Source organism: Pantherophis guttatus, chromosome 1 (assembly GCF_059756535.1).
Source record: "Pantherophis guttatus breed Tessera chromosome 1, ASM5975653v1, whole genome shotgun sequence".
NCBI lineage: Eukaryota > Metazoa > Chordata > Lepidosauria > Squamata > Colubridae > Pantherophis > Pantherophis guttatus.
Window position 1 is genome coordinate 57550836 of NC_142063.1, and position 27142 is coordinate 57577977.

Sequence of the window (27142 nt, forward strand, 5' to 3'; positions counted from 1 at the left end):
CTTAGTGGACGGCTCCCTACTGAGTCTTCTAAGACTAGATTGGTTCTCCTCCTGGGTCTGGGAATCACTGGCATCAACTCCGTCAGTGATTCTGATATTGAGGCCTTAATCTCTGATTTTGCAGATGTCTGACGGAAAACTGGGCAGGTATACAAGCACACTCATCTCATTCAACCTTGACCTCTAGGTTTCTCCGATCCAAATGAAACTGCGAAGAGTACTGTTTGCCTTGCGCGCAAAGGATGATGAGCAACTTGACAAGCTCATCAGCCAAGGAAACCTGGAACCTGTCGACCATGCAAAATGGGAGACTACAATTGTGACCCCTGTGAAGCCAGACAGTTCTATCATGAGCAGATGATAAATGTATATTAAATAAAGCATTACAGCAAAATGCCCCTGACGCATCTGGCCTGTGGGCTGCGAGTTTGACATCCCTACTCTATAGGCAAAAGGGGAAATGCAAATCCTAGGTGTTTGCCTGAGCTAATTTTGTCAACCCTTTGTTGCTTATCTGAGTTTCTGTCTTGACCCAGTCTTTCTGAATGGATTATCAAATCTGCATTTCTAAAAGCTGGCCTCCTCAGTTTCTGCTTGGGGCAGGGAAACTGGGGCTGGTTTCTGTCTCCCTTAAGATTTTTATTTCTCCTTTAGGGAAAATATTTTATCCTACCTTTTTAATATTTCCCAAAATATTCCATTCTTTGGGGGGGGGGGAGGTTCCTACAATAGCTTTTGATTTTACACGTGCTTAGCCCCATTAGGACATGATATTCTCAACTCAGGTGTCACTTTTCAAGGCTCCCTGCCTCCATCAGCAACGAAACCCTATTTTTCTCCCATCTCCCTGGCTTTTCTCCGTGGGCTTTTCTCCAGCGAACTGAGATTTTAATTCCTAGAGACAAAGCAGGATGACTAAACTACCAAGGGCCATGCGCAGAGAGGACTGACCCCGAACAACCACCAAATACTGTATTCCCCAGCTGCAGTTTTTGATCATTCGGTTCTTTTCCAGAACAGCAGGACATTATTTGCATTCTTTGAATGCAAGTTGCAGATCGCTGTTCCAAGCAATCTGTTTTCCTACGCACACGGCTCGCAACATCCGCAGAAGGCTAAGCGCCCCACTTCTGCAAGAAGAGAAGACGAGAGTACAACAACGCCCCTAAAAAAGGAGGCAGCCCCGAAGAAGCGTCACAGCCCGGTCTTTTCCCTTTACGGCAGCTCGGCTGCGTCTCGCTCTCAGGCGGATTAAGGACTCCTAAAGTGGGAGCGTGGTGGGGGAGAGAGAGAGAGAGAGAGAGAGAGAGAGAGAGAGGGGAGCCTATGCCGTCATCTCTGTGCGACACGAGGCAGGAGCCGAGGGAGAGACGCGCAATTCCCTACGCGACCAATAGCGTTTGTTTTCATCGGCTGTCATGGCCTCCGCGGAAGGAGAGGTACGCTTGAATCCGCCCCAGGATCCCTCTCCGCCGAGGGATTTCTTCGAAGAGACGGTCGGAGAGGTCTTGAGGTCTTCCCTGCGTTCGCTGCCTCGGTTGATTGGGCAGGTAAGTAAGGAGGGGGAATGAAGCCATACCTCCACTCGGCAAAGGGACGGGTGTCTAGATAGCGGTCTTCCCTATCGCCAATCGCCTCTGCTTTCCCAATGCCCGGGCGGGGTGTGTGTGTGTGTCTGTGTGTGGAAGACTCCGGAGATAGCGGGGTTGAAACGAAGCTTGCTTGAAGGGACGAGAACAAGAAAGCTGGCCCAGAGTTGCTGTAGGAGTCAAAGGATGAACTAGCAGAGCCTCTGATTTCGGTTTGGCTTCGGGGAGGAACCGCGCTAAAAGTAGCGAGCGCGCTTCTTCCCACCTTTTCTCCTACACGCCTTGAGATGCTTTTCAAAACCGTCTCTGAGGTTGAGGTGCATCGCCAGATTATTGCAGCTATTCTGAATGGGCCACAAGGAAGGAATTCAGGTCGCCGCCTTTGGAGGAAATCACGGAGACGCAGATGAGATGTAATTGCTTAGGCATTCAAGATTTGGGAGCCTTTTGGAGGGTTTTCTTTCGTGTTTGATTTAGTTTTGGAAATGATATCTTTCTTTGATGATGTGTCTGGTGCCTTGTTCTCTTTCACTGTTTCACAGAATTACCAATGGATAAAGGAAGCTTTCAGAATGGCAAATATAGTCTTGGGATAACCAAAGGTGCTTTTTTCGCCAAAAGAGGCAACTGGACTTTCTGATTTTTTTTTTCTTTGAAGACATTTCACTTCTCATCCAAGAAGCTTCTTCTGCTGCTGAAGAAAGTCCAGTTGCTTCTTGAAAAATGCACCTTTAGGACAACCATGACCTGGATGGCTGAGAATCTCCATAGACATTTAAATATAGTCTGTCTTTCACAGCAGAGAGAAACAGATGTGACAGTATGTTGTGTTCCCACGTATGAGGGGTTACATGACTTTCACACACATATACACACACTTGTTTTATCTTCTTTTCATTTCTTTGTTCTGTTTTTAAACAATTTCCTTGCTTGCTAATTGTGTAGCTGATATCTAATAGTCTGTCAGCCATGAATAACAAATGGCTTTGATTCAAAATGGATGCTGTCACTTTATCTCAAGAAGGGGAGGGGGTGGGAAAACACATGGATTTCAAAAATGTTTACAATATGTTAACATGTGGTTTTAAATAACTGACTACCTAGGCACATCTATCTGTAAGTTTGAAATGTTATAGCTTAGACTTTGGGGGAAAAGGTTTTAAACTTTAATCTGGTTTTAAACTTTAATTTGTGTTCTCAAAGAACATGTACTCTTGAGTTAGGTGAAATGTAACAAATGCAGTCCCATTCTCAAAATCATCTTTTGCATCCTTGAAGGTTTTCTGCCTATTTTGGTTAAAAATAAGCACCTATTTATTCAGATGCCATACTTCTAGTTACATTGCTACCATAGTAAATGATGTATGTTATTTTGATTGTAAACTTTAAAAAGTATACTGAAAAGTTAAAAAAGTTGAAGAGAGAAGCCATAAGAATCTATAAGAATGCTAGAAGCATTTGTTATAATGAGGAAGAAGCAAGAGAACTGTGAACTATAATTTCAAGACTTGTAATACAGTATGTCTTTGCCACAATCCATCTAGTAGTAGATGGAAATGAGGGTGGGAATTAGTTGACTGCCTACTTAAAGTGACATTTTTTCCTTTAGATGAACAGGTGGATTTAGATCCGGAAAACAAAAAATCAATTTATTTTGTGGCCTTGGCTATTTTTCAGAGCTATTATACTTCCATGATCTATTAACATTATTAAAAATCTACTTCACTTTAAATGGTTGAAAATAGTTTTTACAATTGAATACTATAGTGCTCTGAGTACATACTCAAAAGTAAGCCATTAAACTAAATTTGAATTTCTTCATATAGAATTGCAACCAAAAAATTACATGAAGATTGGAACAAATAGAAATATTTTTTTTCTAATTAAAAACTGCTCTCTTGCACTCTGTTTACCATATGAATTTTACAACTAAGTGAACTGGAAGACAATCACCAAAATCATTGGAGCATGAAATACAGAACTAATTATACCAAAATATAGGGCTGAGACCATATGTATTTGTAATATCCAACAACATTATATATCTTTACATCTCATAATATTTTTTACTAAAATTATGATTAAATGAAGATATATCTTAAAAGATTTAAAATGTATGTTTTATAAACCACCAGAAAAAAAAAATCCTCTGGATTTAGGAATACCTAAAATATTCTTACTTAATAGGAACTTCTCATGCTGTGTAGCAGTTGCTGATGACATGAATAGGGGAAAGGCATTGGTAGCAACCAGAAATAGTATTATGATGATTGAGTTAAGCCAGAATCTAGCTATATGCCCTCTACTTATTTAAACATTGTGAAATAGGAACTGTGTGAAATAGGAACTGTCCAAATTCTGAGAAAGATGGATATATTTGCAAATCTATCTATTTTAACTATCGTGTTTAGAATGATGACATTTTGTTATGTCCAACTTCTACCAGCAGAATAAATACTAAAAAGTTTTTTATCATAATTTTAATTGCTTGTTAGATTTATAATCTTTCCCTTTAGAACAGGCATATCCTATGGGCCGCAAGCAGTTAGTAATGCAGCCCCACAAGATCATAAACTTTTAATATTTTAAATATTTAATATTTTGTGATGTTTCATGACAGTTACTGTAATATATATTTTATATGTGACCCAAGACAATTCCTCTTCATTCAATGTGGCCCAGGCAAGCCAAAAGATTGGGCATGCCTACTTTAAAAGTTTAATATAACATACACAGCACTTTCTTCAATTCTACAGTACTAACCCTGTGAAGTAGATTGGGCTGAGGGATGTAGGTGGCCTTAACTTGCCTATCCATTTCCATAGTTGAATCTGGACTTCAATTTGTGTGGAAGTAACCACTATACCACAATTTTACCAAATATGTTGGGGATCATTTGAAACAATTTTAGATGTAATATAGACAGAAGAGATTAAAACATATTCCATATTTTCAGATCCTCTACTCTCTCTACTCATACAGAAATCTGTTTATCTTAGATTAGATATATTAATTTATTTCATTTGTATCTCATCACATTCCCATAGAATTCTCAGCAGTTTTACAAGAATGCAAACATTAAATCATCTATAATCCAATAAAATCCAAAAGCCTAAGGCACAAACTAGAAAAACCTGAGTCCCAAAACAGGAAACTGCTAGAAAATAATCTAGAGAAGACAGGTTTCAAGCCCCAAACACTTCAGAAGAGGTCCATCTTCAACTGAGAGCAAGGCATATCTTTATGTCTCTTGAAGCTTGTGATTATAAATATAATTTCTAATCATTATGAATACCTCAATTTACCAACAAATTGAAATTTGACAGCTACAGAATTCAGTGAGCCAGGATTTCTGGAAAAGGAAGAGTAATTTATTTTCAATGATTAAAACAAAGTTAATTGGTCTCCATTAAGATGTTGCTAACACCAAACTTGGCAAAGCTGAAATGAACTGTAATAGGGTTCAAGAGGCAACTGGACTTTCTGGTTTTTCTTTGAAGACATTTCGTTTCAGAAGATAGATAACAAAGCCAGATTTTTATCCATAAATATGATCTTGAACAATATAAAATATATTAATCTGCAATTACATGCAACATATTGCAATAAAAACCCAATGTTTACAATAAGTATATAAGAGTAAGGTATCTCTAAGTTAAATAATATTCTACTTGATCTAGATACAGGTATCTGATTCCTCTCTCTAATTTTTTTTTATCTTTAATTTATTTCAGGTTTTTCAGTTTGTAATTTTTAAGGAAACTTCAAAAAGTTTTTTCCTGATAACGTGTTTTTACACCTTCCCTTATTTATTTTGCAAGCTGTTTTCTTTAAGACAATACATTTTAAAGACACTTTTTAAAAACTGACATATTTGCACATTTTTACATTTGAAATAAACTTGTGGAGACATCCAGGAGAAGTTTCCAAATCAGTATTGCAAGCCTGCCTGTTAAAAATGAAGCAGTTTTAATAGTTTGAAAAGAAGGGCTTTGTATTTAGTCAAATGGATTCTGAATATTTAATTTCAAAGAATTTGTGCAGCAATAATTATTGTCTTTAAAGTCTGTTATTGAGTCTTCTGATTGCCTGTATGGAAAGCAAGCTGTCAGACGAGGTAGGCCATTGATCTCATCTTGCATGGCAGTTCTTGGGTCACATTTTATTCAGATATTACCTTCTAGTATAATTGCTAATGTTTTACATTGTAACTTTTTGATGTTATTTGTTTGGATTTTAAAGTTTAACCTGGAGGAAGATGTGGTGAAAATTAACATAAACTGGGAGAAATTTCGAGGCATGTCACTACCTCAGCCTAAATTGCTCTTTACTGCTCTTCAGCAGCATATTTCCTCTTTACAGGTAAATGTTTCTTATTAAGCACTTTTCCAAAACCTAATTGCACAATTCAAACCTTAAATCCTCTACACTACTGTTAAAACTGTTGTATTTGCAATAGTTGCAGCTAACTATGTGAAACACCAGAAGTTCTTCACTTCTTAAAGGTCCTAACTGTTTTAAGATAACAGGTTTATTGGAAGTATTGTGGAAATAATATTGCAAGCTGTTCCGGTTAAGTAGATTGAGAAAATGCATTCCTGTTGATTTCTGCACTTCCACTGTAAATGCAGTACATTTGTATCTGGGGTGGTTATAATTAAGCAATAACACGGCAGGTGTATGTCACGCTAGGATAATGATTCCATGCGTTGGGTGAGTTCTGCCGTTTGTGGAGTGCTTTCAGTGGATCAAGAAGTGGCATTATCCCAGCATGATGCATCCTGGTGTATGTGCGTATCAGCAATTAACCTTAGTGCCAGCACAGATCTTTTTAAAGTAACTTTTTTTCTGTGCCTAGTGTTTCATTTTATCAAGTAAATAGTTTCAGTGTTACATCATTTTCATTTGATGCTTTTTAAATTTTTATTAAAGTTAAGTTGCATTGTTTGTATCTTGGATCAATTACTAGTGCGAATCTTATAGCCTCGGCCTAGTACTCAATGAGAATATATCCATAAGTGGTTTGCTTTCCTATCGAATTAGAATGTAATGTGTCAGCAGCATCTTCTATGAATACTCCATTGGGAAAAAATTACCACATTATTGGCACCATTTCAGTCGGTTCATGTAGCACCGTAATAGTGGAAATTTTCAGCTGAATATTTCATCACTCTAAATGTACACATTAGAAGTAAATAAGATTGACTAGAGATTGAGCAAAACCTAGTTCTTGTGTTGTTCTTTAATGATAATGTTTACTTCTATAGAATCATCAATTTTATTATTTTCAAAATAAATAATAATGCTTACTAAAATTTCTGTAGATAGGCAGAGCATCTATGCCTATCTACAGCAAATCCTGTTTTCAGAATTTCCTGACAGTGGGAGCAAGAAACAAATTGAAATAGTAATTGTTGCACAGCTCTTCCTTGTTTGTATTGTTTGAAAGTACTTTTCAGGATTGTGTCATTATTCAGTCTTTTTAAAACACAGAGGCATTAAAGAATTGTGGAGCTTTCATTTTTCCTGTATTTTATGATTTAGTGGTAAACATTTTTTAAAAAAGCAAATATAGTTTTTAAATTAAAATAAAAGAAAGTATAGTAATAAAGAGCATTTGTTTTTCAAATATTGGCTGCACTGGGATAGGTATGAGTCTGGAACAGGATATTTACTTTCTCTCCTGTGTTTTCGGTGGCTGCCCTTTCAAGTGGAGATGCTGTCAGTGATGTAATGCTAAAGCAAAACCTTTAACAGAATGAGAGTCTTGGCTCTCATATTAAGGAGGAAAAATACTTAAGCCTTAATGTTCTGAGTAAGCATTTGAATGACATGTAAATTAAGTGGTATTGGTGCCAAAAGCTGCTGCTTTGATTTGGTACAAAATAGATGAGTAACAGACAGATTTGCTCTGATAGTCTGGGCTCTCTAGAGGTTTTTTTTTAATACACAGATTAGTAAAAGGCAGTGATCAAAAGGGCAGTGACACTTTGAGATGCGGTATTTCAATTCTTATTTGATTAGATTATGTACACAATAATGAGAACATATGGTCTCTGAAATTATTTTAAGGAGTTTTAGAAATCCCAGGCTTTTAAAAAAAACATGTTCTGTTGCTTTAAATCAGTTCTTTTTCTCTCCTATTACCTAGCTTTTTATGGAAAAACTTCAGCCTTTGATTAAAGAAGAAAATACTACACCCATTTATAATTTTAGCAAGACAGAACATGAACATTTTGAAAGTAGTTCAGATGTAATAGATAAAGACCTGCAGAAGGAAATGAAACATACAGCCAGTGAGACTGCAAATCTGAAAGAAGCTCCTTTTGGTTTTGACCCAGAAGTAGTTCAGATAAAAGCTGGGAAAGCTGAAGTAAGTGAATGTAGGACCATTTCTTCCTATCAAGTCAAAATCCTTTCAATCTGAATGGCAATAATGAACACTAAATACAAGTTGTTTCTTACCTACAGATTGAAAGACGAATATTGGCCTTCATTGAAAGGAAACAAGCTGAGATCAATGAAAACAATGTCAGAGAATTTTGCAATGTTATGGATTGTAATCAAGGTAGCTATGCAGCCAAACTTTTTCTTACGACATCACCATTTTTTCTTCCCCTCCTCCCCAATAAAGACTCCTCCTAAAAAGGCAGCTAGATTTCCTATTAACAGTGAGAAAAGTACAGATTAAAGTACAGATTAAAAATTAGATGTTTTTATTTTTCAGACATTTACCCTTATAATAAATCTATACCATTTATAATAAAATTGCACTGACCCCCAAGTTATTTCTTTTCAAGTATATGTCTATGGAAAAAGTACTTTTGGGATTTCCTAGTATATGTAGTCTTTTAGCCAGTTTCCTAGAATACAATGCAGCAGATATATATGTATATATTTATATAGGACTTGGACTGTAACTTATATGGGAGTAAATCCCACTATGGAACCAAACTGTGGAATAAAACAAAAAATACTGATGATTTATTTACATTTCAAGAAATGTATTAATGCAGTGAATAAGAATAAAATATTTCCAAACTGAAATTTTGTTAAAAATAGAAAAGCTTGTTAAAAATAAGAGAAACCAAATTCCATTTAGCCTATTTCTTAATAGCATTCCAAATTACTCTAAATTACTTTTGCTTAAATGTGGAATTTGTTAATTTGACCTTTTTTTTAAAATGACTACCATTTATTTAGACCAAACTTCTAGCAAGAGTGGTAGTTGTGGTTCTCTTAATGAATTTCCTAACCAAACATTTATATGATGGCTTGTCATTACACAAAAGTCTGTTTTTAGAGTTACATTTCATTCATGCTGTACGAGTGAGCTCAGATCTTATTACTAACCTGTCATATTTCTAGATTAAGAATCTTATTTGCTCGATATTAAAAATTGGGTTCTTAAAGAAAAGACAGAAATTTGATATCCACATTATGACTATTAAAATGGGTTAAACAAAATCCAGTTATCAAATTGTATACACAATTTGCTAGTTATAAATAAAACCAAAATCAAATAGTGACTCATGTATGATGCAAGCCATTTTCTTCTTAGAAACAAAACAAGACTCAATAGTTTTCAAGAGAACATATATTCCTGTTCCTATCATAAGTGATTTTCATTTGAGAAAATAAATATATTTGTTTCCAAACTAAAAATATCTGCTGAAATAATTTATTAATCATGAAGTACTTTAGGTAATATATAACTTAACAGAAATGAGCACTATGTTTCTTGCTAAAACCTTTAAGTAGAGAAAAATAGCCTGCTTCAAAATAAAAATTTGATCCAAATTATTATGATAGTGATTTTCAATTATGAAAATTATCATTTTTTAAAATCTCCACCTATTGTATATAAAATATATTTGTCTCAATTAAATTGATGATTTAATAATGCATATTTTATTATATATTCTAATGTATATTTGGTAATGTTGCATTTTAGAAATATGCAGTTTTTTGTAAATATAAAAAAGTTTAAGATTGTTTACATTTTCACAGTATACAATCCTGTGCCTATATATTTGGGCTAAACCTTACAGACTTCAGTATGATTTTCTTTGGGCAAAGATATATTACAAGGGTTTGCAAAATTATTTCAATCCAGTCTATAAATGAAAAGTAGTAAAAAACACTTTTCAGATTAGAATCCTAGTAAAAATATAACACTAGACATGCCAGAATTATTCTTGTTATCTTCTGTATCTGACAGACTAAGAATGTAGTTAAAGTAAGGTAAGTTTGATCAGACAACATATCAAGCCATAATAATTTATATCCTTATAATTTTAGCAAATTTAGTGAATTAAGCCAGGATGTCCTGTAGTTTAGGCATAATTTCTGAATTCAAACAATATTTCTCACTTAGTTGAACATTTGGAATGAATTCTGAGCTCCGTAAGTGGTTGAAATAATGATTTTTTTTTTGTTCAAAACATCTTTAGAAAACAGCTGTGCTAGAACTGATGCAGTGTTTACACCTTATCCTGGTTTCAAAAGTCACGTGAAGGGTAAGTACTATTATATCTTTCTCTGACTACTTTTCTAAGAGCTAATTAATAAAAGGCAAGAGAAGCCTCTTCAGTTTCATTAAATATATTTTTGAACTAATTTCACTGTATTCTATAAATGTTCATGTTCCTTTCTTTATGTATTTCAAAACAAATCACTGTTGTTAAGTGTTTATCTTAGAATTCTGTTAATTTGATAAGCCAATAGCAAACCATTTTTCCGCTTCAATAGACTTATATCTTCATAATAAATGTGTGCAGAAAGAAATACTGGAAAAATTCATGGAGGGAAGTGTTGAAGAGATTCTAAGATTGCAGATTTAAGTACAGCAACTAACTTTTGCTGAATTTAAATTCTTGCTTTAGAACAAATTTAACAAATAAATAATCAAGCTGTGAGCATTTTAGCTAATGATCATGGGTCAAATAAATTGTTTGGGAAAGAGTCAAAACTCTCTTCCATTTCTATTGATTAGTTCAAATTTTCCATTTTGAGACTATCCTTTTTTAAAAAAATCTTCGTTATTTTTAAAATCTTTCTTTCTGTATTGTAACTGTTTTATTGTATTTGACCTTTATTGTATATTGTGGTCATGATATTTGACTAGCTCATTTAATTCCTGTTAATAAACAGTAACAGTAACATTAAATCAACCATCTTAAACTCGCAGAAGAAAAATGAGATAGAAAATTTTAATTAAATAATGTAGTGGCTTGCTGTTTTAAATAAAGGATATGAAAAGTTCAGACAGTAACATTTTTATTACTAATCTACCATGAAGAAATTGTCCAGACAGTGTCAAGTAAAACTGCCCTTTAAATTTTGTGAGTTATCTGCTGTAGCATCTGCTATTTATGTCTCAGAGGTGCTTTTTCAAAAGGCAACTGGACTTCCTTTGTTTTTCCTTTAAGACATTTTGCTTCTCATCCAAGAAGCTTTTTCAGTTCAGTTCTGCTTTGAGAGTTGACATGTAATTCAAAACACTTAGGTTGGATTCATATTTTGCTAAGCCATGGTATATATCTATTTTATTTTGGTTTAGCATCTTGGTGAACCTAACCACTGTCATGTATAAATGATACCTTATCATTTAGCAAATGTAAATTTGTAAATTATGATAAAACAAAGCTTCCATTAGCCTTATTCCTAAATAGTTGTGACTTTATCATACTGAAAATACATTTCTACATACTGGCTATAATTAGGATATAGAAAAATGTATAGTATAACTGATATTTTGACAAACTTATTTTTTGAAATGTAGCAATATTTCTGAGCATGAATTATACAAGGAATGTTTAATTTTTTTAAAAAAGAAAATAGACAATCTAGATAAAATACCTCTCACTGACCATTGTAAAAAAAATAGTCACATATACTTTAAGCAGGAGATAGCTATGCCTAAGGTGGATAGTTTCTGTCAGGATATAATATTGGGAATAATTCCATTTAATCTAATGGGTCTTTCAGCTAAAAGGCTATGAACAGATGGACTTGCTCAGTCCTGTTATTTGGCAAAATATTAACTTTGTACTTTTAAAAATCCTAGTTTCTCGAGTTATAAATACTTATGGACCTCAAACTAGAAATCAAGATGCTCAGGTTTCCAATCATAATTCCAACACTCATTCTCATGATTGTGGAAATCAAGCAATAGAAGAGAGGCTACAGAACATTGAAGCACATTTAAGGTTACAAACAGGTTAGTAGAATGACTTTATAGCTGAATTCTAAACTGTAATGTTTTTCAGCAACAGCCAGCAAAAATGTAATTCTGTGCTGTGTCTCTTACTTTTGTACCATAGAATTTTTACTGAAGACAAAGATTGAAATGGATTAGAGTTGTAAAATCTGAGTAGACATAAATGTATTGATGTACAGCATCGTATCATACATTTCTTCTCTATTTTGATCAACTTTTTCCCCACCATGAGTTTCAGCAATTATTCTGAGTTTTCATAGTAAGCATAATGTCTAATTCATCACACTGCTTTCTAGCTGGTGGCCTGGTAGTGGTAAATAGGTTAATATCTTGAACTAAATGACCTTTAAATTATTGAATATAGTAAATATTATCTTGTTTTTTTCTTCCCTATTTTAATCTTGTAAAAAGTGACTTTTTTTAGCTAGTTATTTGGAATAGTTTCACTGTATGGACACAAAGATTTCTAAGACCTTGGTTCCCCCCATCCCTTGTTTGACCTTCCATTATATTCTTCACTACTTTGCTGAGGGACAGCCTGGTCTGATTATAGTGCATTTGACTCTTTTTTTTTTTTTTGGCTGAATGGATAACTTTGCTATTGAGCTGTTTTAATGAAATATGAAAATATTTAATTCATAAACTTATTATAGAAATCTACATTGAAACTTGGAGATAATCTATAAAATTTAATTGATGCATTTTGGCAAATTATGATTATCAATACAGCATTTGTATAAAATATTAAGGTACTGTTGTTAGTTGCGAAGTCATGTCCGACCCATTGCGACCCCATGGACAACGTTCCTCCAGGCCTTCCTGTCCTCTACCATCCTCTGGAGTCCATTTAAGCTCATGCCGACTGCTTCAGTGACTCCATCCAGCCACCTCGTTCTCTGTCGTCCCCTTCTTCTTTTGCCCTCAATCTTTCCCAGCATTAGGCTTTAAGGTACTTTATATATATACAAATACACAATATAGCAATAAGCTTGACACAAAGAAGACCATAATCAAAATAAAATAAAATTCCTGCATTTAAAGTCATTGTGCAAGAACTCCAGTGATCTAGCCACTTTAATATTTCTGCTTTGTTGAACAGAAAGTGGAAAATTATATCTTTAGAAAATAACATGAAGAAATTAGACCTTTTTAATTTTCAGGTTGGGTTCACAGCTATATTTGGAACCTGTCATCCATGTATGTAAAGAATTGTCAAGAAAGCTTTATGATGTCCCAGCAATTTATTGCATTAGAATATTATTGTTTTGGGCCCTGTCTCTCTCCTTTATTCACTCTTTTATCATCATATCTTGGTTGGAAAGTTAATCCTCCTCTGAAACCTTCCGTTTTTATTTTTAAAATTGTCCTAGTCATGATATATTTTTGATGGTTTTCCTTTATAATGCTTCACTGTAGGTGGACCAGTGCCAAAAGATATTTATCAGAGGATAAAAAAGCTTGAAGATAAAATTCTTGAATTGGAAGGGATGTCTCCTGAATATTTTCAGTCTGTGGTAAGTAGAGTTATTAAGTCTTGGTACCTTGTTCTAAATGTCTTGAATGGGGACGTGTATATTTGGATCCAGAGTTTTCGAAACAGCCTTGTTCAGTTCATCTGAAGTGATAGCTCTGCATGGTGATTTCCATCAAGGTCAATTGGGCTATTAGCAGACACAGGAATTCTGTGTACACACTGGGAAATTCATGGGGTGTTGTTTCAATAAGATTGATTAGCTTTTTAAAAGTGTTCAGAGTGTTTTCCTCTTATATAACTGAAGATTTTCTCTTAAGAGCTGATCTATCAAACGGCTACACATGTACCACACATGTAATACAGAGTTCCTATTTGAGTCCTCTTTCTAGTTAAAAACCAACACTCCAGTTCAGTTAAAGGGAGTTAGCAGTTAAAAAAATTAACACATTAAACAGAAATCTTTTTCTTGATTTTGCTTTTTTTTTTTTACAGAGAAGTGGGGAGGGGGAAGAGAGAGAAGACTGAGGAATTCTTTCAGAAAGATTAGAATAACAATGATAACTTGCATAGTAGAAGCACTTTGCTCCTTATCTGATGGGAGATGAACATGCACCCTAGAAAAACTTAGAGGTCTTACATGAGAGAGAAAAAAGTTTCTGCTCAGTAATTCTCATTCATAAAAATGTAGGTCTTTCTAAATGAAAAGGATAGTTACTTTTTATTAAAATTATGGTACAATTGGTAATAATATGTAATATATTTGAATTAACAGAATTTGTCTATGAAAAAAAGAAAAATTCAACAAAATCAAGTGAGTCTACTTGTTACATTTATATATGCTTACAGTTACAAATTTAAGATGCTTCCCTAATCCATGAAATGGAGGGTGTACCTTTAATTTATTCAGAATGTTTTTTCTGTCTATTACCCAAAGGGTTACATGCTTATTCTAGTTTGTCTTCCTGCAAAATTAACATCAGAGTAAAATTTGCTTGACTGGCATAGCAATTCTAAGCTTTGCACAGCAATGTGGCCAGAGTTAAAACTTTCTTGTCAGAGATATTTAAATTTGGTACTCAGATTGCTGATTTAATTAAACAGCAGTTGTACCAATTTTCCAGGTGCCATTAGTGCTGATAGGGACAGTTCTCATGCCAACTCACAACCAACTTACATAAAAAGCAACATTTTGCAATTGCCTGTTTGTGTGAAAAACTTACCAGAAGGATTCAGTGATTCAGTGAAGGTGAAAAGGTGTTTTAGATCATGCAGCATTACAAGAAAGGTGAAACTGCTTTAAAGAGCAACAGATGGGATTATGTGGCTGTTCCCATATACCCTGAAGAACTTTTTCCATGTTATTTCTGAAGCATTTATTAGCAGTTTCATGGATTCCACACAAATCTGAATCTGACTAAAGCAGTTTATATTGAAATAATGTTCTTCGAACTACTCTTTTTCTAAGATTGGCTTTCAATTTATAAAGTCAGCATTTTGTTTAACAGCTCATTAATAATTTGAAAAATTTTAATTGATGAAGTCTTTTTCTCTCTGTGTTCTAATACTAAACATTTTAAATTATCATGGAGATTTTCCTGCTATAGCCATTCGTATTTAAGTCAGGAATTAACTTTGTATTCATTAGAGCTATGCAATATTTCAGAAATAATTTGGAAAATTATTGCAATATAAAGAAGCAGGGATGTAGTGCCTGTACCTTTTAAAGCTGTTTTCCCTGCTTCAGGATTTGCAGCTGCTTTCTTTAACTGCCATGTAATACTGACAAAATGTGGCTACTTTAAAAAGTTGTGGGCAGGTGCTAAGTTTCTATTCAGATGCACCCTTTTGTAATTGAATCCAAAGTTTTGACAGATTTGACACCCATGTGACTCTCACACATATATCTAATGGTAGCTTCAGTGCTATTGTTACTTGAATTGCAGCTCACTTTTTAAAAATTAGATTTAATGTTAGCTGAAGACCACTATATAAAATCAGGATTCATATTATGGTTTGAAATCTAAGTTTAAATTACTGTTGCCACCAAAGTAATCTTAGATTCCAGACCATGATATTCTTTAAATTAAGGAAGCTTTGAAACTGGTGTGGAAGATTGTAAATATGTTGTTCATCCTTTCTCCAGAATATTAACTCCATGCTTGCTCTCAAATTATTTCTTAATTTAAATGTTTTTGTTACTAATTCATAATACTAAGCTCCTGTCTTTTTCTGAATGGCAGAACTATACTCTGGCTGAACTTGATGAGAAGATCAATGCACTCAAACAAACATTGCTGAAAAAAACAAATGAAGGGAGGCCCAAAGTGGTAAATCAGTTTCTTTGATTATGGCAATGAGACTTCATTATGCTTTCATGCATATTTAACCTTTTTAGACTGAGTACTCTTTATCTAGCTTTTATGGTGGAAACTAAATATGCACATGAATTTATCTAATTCTTATTGGAAACTTTGATTAAGTAAACTATTACTTATCTAGACTGAAAAATGAAGTATGTTTTGGAAATAGAATTATAAATATCTCTTTTCCATTAATGGGAAGGTGGATCTGTGGAATTTTTAGTAGAAAAAAATAAAAAAAAATTTTTTTTTTATGTTTTGGGTGCTATGCTGATGGAACAAACAAATTTCTGTTGAAATATAATTCTGGCAAGGAGTGTTACTGAAAATGTGACTGTTTATTTCACAAAGCTACAAAATAAATGAAGAAAAACAAAGACTTGTAACTATGAAATGTTCATGGAACCCTTAAAGAGATGAGGATTCTCCTAGTGGAGAGGAAAAGACCATCTGTAAGAAATTTCTTCATTTCTTCATTCACTAATACCCTATTCTGTATGAAATTCATACATCATTTTAAGAGAAGCAGTACTTACCAAGGTATACTCAACCCTGCTCAATCAAATGATGCCAATAGTCATCCCAGCCAATGATTGCTCACACTGACTGTTTTTTTTTTTTTTTTGAAATCTTAAAACTGAGTGCTCTCAGTTTGTTGTGAGTAAGGTTTCTACAGGTAAGGTATACACTTGTCTGGGAGGCCAGTATTGAAAGAAGGAAAAGGGACAGTTACATTCTGAGGTCTTCATAAAGAGCCAGAATATAAATTTCGCCATTACCTACTTAATCCCTCACCTTCCTGCCAGTAGAATTTATGCTCAGTCTTTGGCCTATTGTTTTCGTATCACATTTCTCAATACGTAATGGAACAATATTCCTTTCCTCCTCCCCAGAATGCTATGATAGGTATTATATCAAACTTAGAGTAAGTACCATATTTTTCAGAGTACAAGAAGCTCCGGAGTATAAGATGCACATTAGTTTTTGGGGAGGAAAACAAGAAAGAAAATTTCTGCCTCTGCCTACCAGCATCCATTGGTATTCATCTGGCTAGCTTTGTTCAGCAAGCAGCAAACAGCCTGGTCAGCTTCAGCACGTTATTGCAGCCTGATTCAGCACTAGCAGCTGATTGGCACTTGGATCGGCCTCCAGGAATACCACCAATCAGCTGTTCCAGACTGCGGGGATCGCCACAGCCCATCGCTGCCTCTACACGTCATGTTTTTGGCCTCCACGTGTTGCATTTTTGCACGCTCCATTTTAAATCCGTTCCAGGCTGTGGGGCTGCCTTCCCGCGTTGCATTTTTGGCCTCCGCACGCCCCGTTTATGGCCTCTGCGTGTCGCGTTTTCAGCCCATTCCAGGCATCGATCCCCACCACCTGGAACCAGCCGAAAACACAATGCACGGAGGCCCAAAATGCGTTGTGCAAGGCTGAAAATGTGACGTGCAGGGGCTGAAAACGAGATGCGCTGAGGCCCAAAATATGATGCACGGAGGCCCAAAACGTGTTCAGAGGCTGAAAACGTGACGCATGGATGTGGCGATTGATGGCAATGTGCTGTGGTGATACCTGCAGCCTGGAATGGGTCTAAAATGGAGCATGCAGAGGCTGAAAATGTGACCCACAGAGTCCAAAAATGGCCGAAGGGTGGGGGCCGGCGGGTGGGCCGGGCTTCGGCAACATTTGCTGTATAAGACGCACAGACATTTCCACCCACTTTTAGGGGAGGAAAATGTGCATTTTATACTCCAAAAAATACGGTAAGTAAAAAACGTTAAGTGCTTTTCCAAAAAAAAATTGTTTATCCCAAAGCACTGGAGGATTTTGAGTAAATTCTTTTCCCGTCTTTTCTGCAGGTGGACCTGATTGAGGGGAATGAGATTGATCCCAAAACATCTTTGAAGGACTAATGTTGAAGTTACCGCATTCAAACTTCAATGAAAACTACTTTCATTATGATCTGCCATGTAAAATGTCTTCAACAATTGATTACAGAGTGGAGCATTGACACATCTTGCCATCTCCAGAATGTGCCTTTTATTCTTCTTGCAGATTTCAGTAAAATAAAGCATGCCATATATCAGTGGCTTGTAACTAGTGCATTCAGGTATGTCACAATTATACAAGATTGAAAAAAAAAAATCCCTCCCCATCCGAAACACCAAGTTTCTCTTTGTCATTAGTATTTTCCATTTAGAGAGAAAAAGGGCAAATAATTATTTGCACAAAGGGAAATAATTCAACTGGGAGAGTTTCTGAGGCAAGCATGCTTGTAGTTGTGGCATCTCTTTTGTTATTTCCATCTGATCTCCATAGGATTGAATGGATAATAATCACGGCTAGTATAGCAGCTCTTTAATCAACTTACTTCCAGGCTAAGTTCAAGGTGCTGCTTTTTACGCTTAAAGCCTTAGACTTTTTGGGTGCAATATATCCAAGGTGATACCTCATCCTCTTATGTATTTCTCTAATTACTGAATTCCCCCTCCCCCACAGCTTTTGTTGCAAGTTTGGAGGCTAAATGCCATTCATAGATATAACAAGTGAACTGATTAAGCTCCCTATCAATAAATAATCAGAGATGAATCTTTACGGGAGATTATGAGGACATGTCAGGACTATATGCTAGATTAGTAAATTAAGAAAAGGAAAATATGACACCTGGAATCAAACTCAACTGGAGTGTGTCGTTGCAGACGATAACTATTGCTGTTTCATTCTCTTGGAATTATTTACTGCTTGTGGTATTCACTGTCCAAAAGCTTGACATCTATCTGCATTTTAGGACAGTCTTTATATGATAACAAACATTTCTAGCCCAAATCAGTGGTGCTTAGATGTTTTACCATTGCACATGTTATTTTTTGACTGAATAGCTGTGACTATAGTAGAAAAATATAGCTGATCTTATTAATTCTTGGTCTGGCAAACTCCAGGTTAAACATGTTATAAATGTGTTACAGGCAGTCCTCGAGTTATGAGCATAATTGAGCCCAAAATTAATGCTGCTAAGTGAAATTTGTTAAGTGAGTTTTGCTCCATTTTACAACTTTTCATGCCACAGTTGTTAAAGTGAATCATTGTGTTTGTTGAGTTAGTCACATGGTTGTTAAGTGAATGTGGATTCCATATTGACTGTCAGAAGGGAGCAGAAGCTGATTACATAACCCCAGGAAACTGCAATCGTCATAAATGTGAACCAGTTGCCAAGCATTTGAATTTTGATCATGGGGATGCTACAATGTGAAAAACAGTGATAAGTCACTTTTTTCAGTGCCATTGTAACTTTGAATGGTCACTAAATGAACTGTTGTAAGTCAAGGACTACCTGTATATGGTTGTAATTGAAGAGAATTCCAATTAATTTGAAATACAAGTAATTGGTTTAAATAAGCCCGGGTTTTAGGATAACATTAAACCTCTGCTTTTCTGATGCATATTATCAGTTACGATCAAAATATCTGAAGGAGTATTGAATTCCACTATTCTGGCCAGTAGACTAAAATCGGTAAAACAGCTGCTACTTTGGATGCCATAACATTTGGAGGAATAGTCCATTTTTATAAGGAGCTAATTTACACGTAGGGCTACCCCAGCCATGGAATGTTGTCCCCAAGGAGCTATGAGAGTTTCCATTGGCTTACATTCTCTCTTGATTAAATAATGCTACTGTTTCTTTGGAAGTTCTGATACAATTATGATTCTCTAATGCAATTCAGTTTAACCGAAATACATTATAAAGCACTAAATAAAAATATTGAAGAACAAAACTGAATAGAAAAAAAGAGAAAACAAAATGTTACACAGATGTGTCAGGTTTTAATGGAATTCAGAGAAAGCACACAGTGATAGCGATTAATCACAGTTGACTCAGAGCCAATCAGCTAATGTATTTCAAATTTTAAATGATAATTTGGATAATAAATTTCGAGGAAAGAAGAAAGTGAAACTTGTAGTCTGCAGAGGGATGGGAGTGAAGGATGTCTCAACTATCAGATCTTTTTTTTTAAAAAAATGTCTTTTGCCTGACCTCTTAGGTCAGGGGTGTCAAACTCATGTCGTCATGGTGGTGTCACGTGACATATAGGGACTTCCCCCCTTTGCTAAACCAGGCAGGGCCGGGGCCAGCACATGATGCATCTGGTCCCCGCGGCCCGCGAGTTTGACACCCTTTTTCTAGGTGGTCATGAATGACTAATATATTCTGTGGCTCCCTTAATATATAGAAAATATATAGAATTTTATATTTGGATCAAAAACTCCCATATCATCCATGCTCCACTCCTGAAGATGATGGATACATATGAAAATTATATTTCTCAAAACATAATTGGGTTCTCAGCAGTAGATCCACATATATACATTGCCATTAGAGCTTTTGTCTAGTAGCAAGATCCCACAAAGAGCCATCTAAAAGGTTTAGTGTTACTCTTTTTATTCTTCTGTGTAAATTCAAGCAGTTGTAACATATATTGAGCAATAATTTTTTCACACACAAAGGGATTCTGCCTGGCATGATTTAAGATATATACCTCCTCCACACTTCATATTATTTCAAACCATAGAGCTGTAGTTTTTTTTTTTTCTATGTCGTAATCTCACGGGCCTGTGAATTAGATGCTGTGAATTATAACTGGAGTGTATTAGAACGTTCTTCATTTTACACACAATAGTAGCACCCTTTATTTGAATCTATACAAGTGATTCAATGCTTATAAAATCAGTATCCAAGGGAAGAGGATAATTATTCTTGCCCTCTTCAAGTGTGTGCTTTGATGCCTGAGAATGGAAGGGGTGGTCCTCATCTGTATTAACAGAATAGGAAGAACACTAGAATTTCACAGCCTAAACTATAGGACAGGACATTTTTACAAAGGAGTAAAATCAGCTTTCTTCCATGTTTTGCAGTTATCTGTGTGTACAGCTTCAAAGAGCCATCAGTACTGGTTTGGTTGTTGTTAATGTCTGTTTTTATAACATCTTTCATTCCTAATAGAATAACTGTCCATAACCCTATATAAATCTGTCTGGCTTGCATTCTTGTTCTTTGTTCTATTTTGTAAACTGTCCACAGTACTGGTGGATCAGGATGGCCTATACATTTCATAAACAAATAAATAAATGACCACATTGTCTCATTTTGTAAAAGCCATTTGAAATCTTAACAATTTGTGCTGTTTAAAAATAGTATTTTTAAAAATTCTATTTGAATACTGAAGCATTCCCGATGAGTAATCTAACATACTGATTGGTCTTATGTTGTTGTCTAATTCTGGAATATCTGCTTTGCAGTCAGTTCTTCAGGGAAAGGAGTGGTTCATCTCTAGGAGACTAATTTTCTATAGCTGAGTGCAGGATTTTAATAAATAAACCCAAAAGTGAAGTGCCTATTTGAACAGCCCTCATATCAGCAGGAAATATGAGTGGCTTGGGAAATTTGAACCATTCAGTATTCTGTCTAACATTGTTAAGAACAGTAATAGATTTTTTTTCCTCAATAAACATAAGTGATCTCTTTGTTTGATTTTAATTAAGGAACTGTACTACCACTGAGTAGTTTTCACTCCTAAATGCTAAGCAAATAATTTAGAATAAAAACTTAAGAGGTAAGCAGATTTTAAATAAATAAATAAAATTATGCTTGTCAAAGAGAGAACACACACATACAGAGCTCCCACTGGACCAACCCTACCATTAGTCAGAGTGAGCCGGTTCTTAAGCAGCACATGCAGCATGAAGGGGACATATAATAGAAAGCTTTTTTTTTTTTTTTGGTAGAATTAGGGTTGCTAGAAGTGGGCTGCAAAAATCTAGACAACCATGAGATGGCAGCAAACATCTCTGCTCCCATCTAGAGATCATCTGGAATATTACAGTCCAGGTGTAGTAGGACTACAGAATTACAAGCGTGACTGAGCTTGACCTATACAATTCTAAGAATGTGCTTCCCTCAAGTATGGTACAAGTTGATGTTTCCCTTTTGCTGATTTTAATTAAAATTAAGTTGTTTTTGAATAAGGGAGATTTCAAATTGTTACCACCACTATGGGCATAAACTTGTCAGTTTTGAGGGAGAATGCAGTCAAATAACACATTTCCAAAAAACGATGTGTTCATATAGTTAGATTATATAAAACAAAAGAAACAGTTTGTTATTTTTGTGCTGTGAACTCTGCATGGTGTGAGGAAGGGCATCCAGCCAGTAAATGCTCAACTCCATCCAGTTGTTACCAGCTCTACCCCGAATTAAGGGATTACAGGGTTGTAAAAAAAAAAAGAGAGAGGAAATTGGGAGAGATTATAAACTGAATGACACCTACAATATACTTTGTTGAATTGATACTGACAGGAGTCTGATCACATCAGTTGGGTCATTAGCCCAGCCCAGAATTCAGACACTGCTTGGGGGGGGGGTTTCTCATAATTTCTCTCCCAAATGTATACATATACAGAGTTTTCACCCATACAAGTATATCACATTAAGTGCATAACATATGGAGATCTTAGAAAAGCACCTTTGGTAGTAGGATGAGGATACCATCATGAACAGTAGGTGAAAAAGGAACTATTTGCATTCATATCTGGGCAGTTGCTAAGAATGGTGTCACAATGGCTTTAGCAAGAATCGAGCCACTCAGAGTCGGTATTGACAAACTCCATCAGTCCATTGCAAAAGGCAGCTTTACTCAGAACAGCTTATATCCTGCGACAATACCTTTTAACATTTCCGCATTGGCCTATCCCAGTGCTTGGGAAGACTTGATAGCTGGACAAAATGCTAAATCCAGTCTGAACATGTGGCTAACTGCGATGAACAATAATCAAATGACACAAGGGACCAATGTGTTTTTATTTGATTTATTATGGGCGTACCACCATACTCCAGAAATTTCAGATTCTATTGCTACAAGTTCTATATAGTAACATACAGTAAGCTGCCTACTAAGTTTTTTGGGACATGTCGATGAAAATGTCATAAAATGGTGACATGTACTAATGGAAATGAATACATAAACCTGAAACATAAATGATTAATTGTGATATTCTGCAGAATTGCAAAATTAAATCTTGAATTAGACTTGTTAATTCAATGTTAATGAATTAACGTCTATGTTAATACGTGGAGTTCTTGGTGCTCTGAGGTTGGTGGTTTACTTGCAGACATTTCATTATCCACCTAAGTAATATTAGCACTGTGTTAATGCTATTTGGAGCAATTAAATTAAAACTTGTAACCTGATCACATTTTCTTGTAGTATTAGAATGAAACAGTAGTTTCAAGTGATAGATCCTGGAAAAGTAGAACCACAACCAGCTGATACATGCCTCTGGCCTGCAGTATATCACCTAATCCAGGGGTTAAATGCTCCGGTTCGGACCGGATCGCCCAATCTGGTAGCGATGGAGGCGGGTGGTTTGGAGAACCGGTAGCAAAAATCCTTGCCTCTGACGATCCAAACTGAGTTGCCTGATCGGCAGAGGCTTTTTTTCTTTTAAATGCCTCTGACGATCCAAGCTGAGTTGCCTGATCGGCAGAGGCTTTTAAAAGAAAAAAAGCCTCTGCTGATCAGGCAACTCAGCTCGGATCGTCAGAGCCTTTTGAAAGCATTTTTTAACAACCTCTTCGCTGAAGAGGTTGTAGAAAAAATGGTTTTAAAAGTAAAAAAAAAAAAATGACCACACCCACCCAGTCACATTACCTCCCCCCCACCAAGCCACGCCCACAGAACCGGTAGTAACAAATTTTAGATTTCACCACTGACCTAATCCAATTGGCTATCTTCAGACATGACAAACATCTAGGAGGATTATTTAGCTGTGGGTTTTCAGCTGCTGAGAGATGTCTACAGGGTATGGTCAAAAGATCAAGAAGGTGTCTGTAACAGTGCTATGGAAACTGCTGTTCTTTATGCATATCATGTCTGCAGCATACATAAGCAGGTGGAGTTTTAATTGCACCATTTGGGCTACCATCTTGGTTTTTTTTTTCTTTTTAGCTGTATCATGTAGACAACCCTGTCAGCTTCCAAACCTTGGCTGGTAGAGCAGATCTTATTCTTCACTTCAATAGCAAAACCGTCAGCCAGGCCTGGGTGTCTACTACTATGCAGAACTACAAATCGCAAATTCTTCACAATTTGAATAATCAATAGATTATTCAAAAAATCCTACTTCTGTTTTTAGAATATTTTTTTAATATTTACAAGTTGATTCCTGAACTCTTAAAAGCCACAAAAACAGTGCTATGCACATTATCAAACATGATATGGGGAAATGATATGATTTATAATACTAATATATAATACTATTGTAATATATGGTTATAATTAATTACTTAGGGCTGTACAAGCCTCAGAGACAAGGTTTTCAGCCACTGAAAGCTTGACACAAATGCCATTTGGAGTTGTTCCATAAAATGGCATCCAATACTTAGAGAAACAGCATAGGCATGATAGGTAGGTAAGTACACCATAAGATATGAAGAACTTCCTCTAAAGAGAATCCCATTTTAACACGACTGCAGGCATTGAGGCAGAATGCTATGTTCACAAGGTCAGCCACTGCCTTTCACTGAATCTCTCCTTAGTCTAAGTAGAAATGGAGAAATGCAATGTTGTACAGGGATTATCTGCTTAAACATATTACAAATTGAGATATGCTCGATGCTCAGCCATTACACACAAAAAAGCTTCATCAACAAAGCTTTCATTTTATAAGACGTTCATTTTGGAATTGTTGCAATAGCTCACCTCTGTGCTTCCTAAGAGCAACCTACTACCCTCTGCCAGTAAGATTGGTACAGTATAGTCCAACAGTAGGTAAATAGCATTGTCTGCATACAGAAAATATTGAATTCATTGTTCCCAGTATAAGAATAGTTTATTTGAACCCTACCTCTTTATGATTATTTCTAGATTTGTCCTTCCCAGAGAGGTGAGTGTAAATATAGTATAAAATAATTGGCAAAGGAACAGAGCAAGAGTTGGGTAATCACCTTTATGAATCTTGAAATGAAAAACGGCTTTGTCATGAACAAAACACTTAAGAGCAGAAATGAAAAGAACAGGCATTGTTTAAAACCTATTATTTAGAAATACCTAATTTTTAAAGGTTAATTAGTGTAATTTACCCATCTTGAGTTATTGAAAAGGTCCGTCCATGAACTACAAACATCAGTGTTCAGGCTGTATCACTTTTTTCCTCTGCTGATTCATCCACATCTGTTTTGCTTTTTATGACCACCTAATTGAGGCACAGATTTCTGTCCAATACAGATGGTCTACTGTTGATAACTATTTGCATGCTGCTTATACTATTATTGTACTGAGGATTATTCAATGGCAAACAAAGGGAACACCATAATGGCACACATGGTTCAGTTGGATGGGAGATTAAAATAAATTTGTGATGAAAATCCACAATAAAGGGAAGTAAATTATCTATCAGTATAGGTGACTGGTAATTGTTCTTTATAGCCAGTTACTCATTCCAAAATAAATTTCATTATTATGGAATCTTAAACTAGCAACAAGTGCTTATATGCCGCTTTACAGTCCTCTCTAAGCGGTTTACAGAGTCAGCATATTGCCCACAACAATCTGGGTCCTCATTTTACCCACCTCGGAAGGATGGAAGACTGAGTCAACCTTAAGCCTGATGGGATTTGAACTGCCAAATTCCAGGCAGCCAACAGTCAGCAGAAGTAGCCTGCAGTACTGCGTTCTAACCACTCTGCCACCACGGCTCAGTTATAACCTCATTTTTCCTATAAAATTAGTTTATAGCAGTAAAATAACTCTTCCCAGGCATCAAAGTGGTCATCCAGATTTTTGCAGCTCTCCTTCTATTTCTGTTTTAGATTTGAATTTACTTAAAGGCCCCTCATCTTTTTTTTTATTAAAATTTATAAACTTTAATAATACACATATAAAACACATATAAAAGAAGCCGTCCCTGGATCCGGCAATATTGGCCAACTATCGTCCTGTCTCCAACCTTCGCTTTATGGCGAAGGTTGTTGAGAGTGTGGTCGCACGACAGTTTCCGCAGTTCCTGGAGGAAACATCTTATCTAGATCCGTTCCAGTCGGGTTTCAGGTCTGGGCACAGCACGGAAACGGCATTGGTCGCGTTGGTTGATGATCTCTGGAGGGCTCGGGACAGGGGTTGCTCCTCTGTTCTGGTCCTGTTAGACCTCTCAGCGGCTTTTGATACCATCGACCATGGTATCATGCTGCACCGGCTGGAAAAGTTGGGGGTGGGAGGCACCGTGTTACGGTGGTTCTCCTCCTTTCTCTCCGACCGGTCGCAGTTTGTGTTGGCAGGGGGGCAGAGGTCGACCTCGAGGCCTCTCATTTGTGGAGTGCCGCAGGGATCGGTCCTCTCGCCCCTTCTGTTCAACATTTATGTGAAGCCGCTGGGTGAGATCATCCGTGGCTTTGGGGTGAGATACTACCAGTACGCTGATGACACCCAGCTGTACATCTCCACCCCAGGCCACCCCAACGATGCCCTTGAAGTGATGTCCCAGTGCCTGGAGGCTGTGCGGGTCTGGATGGGGAGGAACAGGCTCAAGCTCAACCCTTCCAAGACTGAGTGGCTGTGGCTCCTGGCATCCCGATATAGTCAGTTGACTCCATCACTGACTATTGGGGGCGAGTCATTGGCCCCCACAGAGAGGGCTCGCAATCTGGGAGTCCTCCTGGATATGCAGCTGTCCTTGGAAGAACATCTGACGGCTGTAACCAGGAGAACCTTTTGTCAGGTTCGCCTGATTCGCCAGTTGCGGCCATTTCTTGATCGGGATTCCCTGTGCACAGTCACTCACGCCCTCGTCACCTCTCGCCTTGACTACTGCAACGCTCTCTACATGGGGCTCCCCTTGAGGAGCACCCGGAGGCTCCAACTGGTCCAGAACGCAGCAGCGCGGGTAATGATGGGAGCAGCATGGCGCTCCCATGTAACACCGCTCCTGCGCGAGCTGCACTGGCTCCTGGTGGTCTTCCGGGTGCGCTTCAAGGTGTTGGTTATCACCTTCAAAGCGCTCCATGGCATAGGGCCTAGCTATCTTCGAGACCGCCTGCTGCTACCGATGACCTCCCATCAACCCGTGCGCTCCCACAGAGAGGGCCTCCTCAGGGTGCCATCAGCCAGACAGTGTAGGCTGGTGACCCCCAGGGGGAGGGCCTTCTCTGTGGGGGCACCTACCCTCTGGAATCAGCTCCCCCCAGAGATAAGGAGAATCCAGGACCTCAGTGCCTTCCGTTGTGCCATTAAAACCCATTTTTTCAAGCAAGCCGGGCTGGTTTAAGATGAAATTTTTAATTGTTTTTAAATGTTTTAAACATTTTAATTGGTAATGAGTTTTAATTGGGCCAAATTTATATATCTTTTAATTGTTTTTTAATATTTGTCCTGCATGTTTTTAATTTTGGCTGTACACCGCCCTGAGTCCTCAGGGAGAAGGGCGGTATAGAAATTCAATAATAAATAAA

At 36.5% G+C, this 27142-nt stretch overlaps 1 protein-coding gene across 1 annotated transcript; it reads left to right on the top strand.

Moving 5' to 3' along the window:
• Positions 1–954: 954 nt before the first annotated feature.
• MBIP (MAP3K12 binding inhibitory protein 1) lies at positions 955–20800 on the top strand. The gene is made up of 10 exons (XM_034418035.3): positions 955–1550; positions 5832–5951; positions 7741–7962; positions 8061–8157; positions 10043–10108; positions 11659–11811; positions 13228–13325; positions 14058–14096; positions 15526–15612; positions 17505–20800. Exons 1-10 carry the CDS (start codon positions 1419–1421, stop codon positions 17556–17558), a joined length of 1068 nt encoding a protein of 355 aa, XP_034273926.2. The 5' UTR covers positions 955–1418; the 3' UTR covers positions 17559–20800.
• Positions 20801–27142: the final 6342 nt, after the last annotated feature.

Bases quoted from the DNA above. Each gene is read 5' to 3' on its own strand.
- MBIP (XM_034418035.3), top strand. From the start codon at position 1,419: ATGGCCTCCGCGGAAGGAGAGGTACGCTTGAATCCGCCCCAGGATCCC. The intron at 10,109-11,658 runs GTAAGTACTATT...TAAAAATCCTAG, and splicing joins TTTCAAAAGTCACGTGAAGG to TTTCTCGAGTTATAAATACT. The intron at 11,812-13,227 runs GTTAGTAGAATG...GCTTCACTGTAG, and splicing joins ACATTTAAGGTTACAAACAG to GTGGACCAGTGCCAAAAGAT.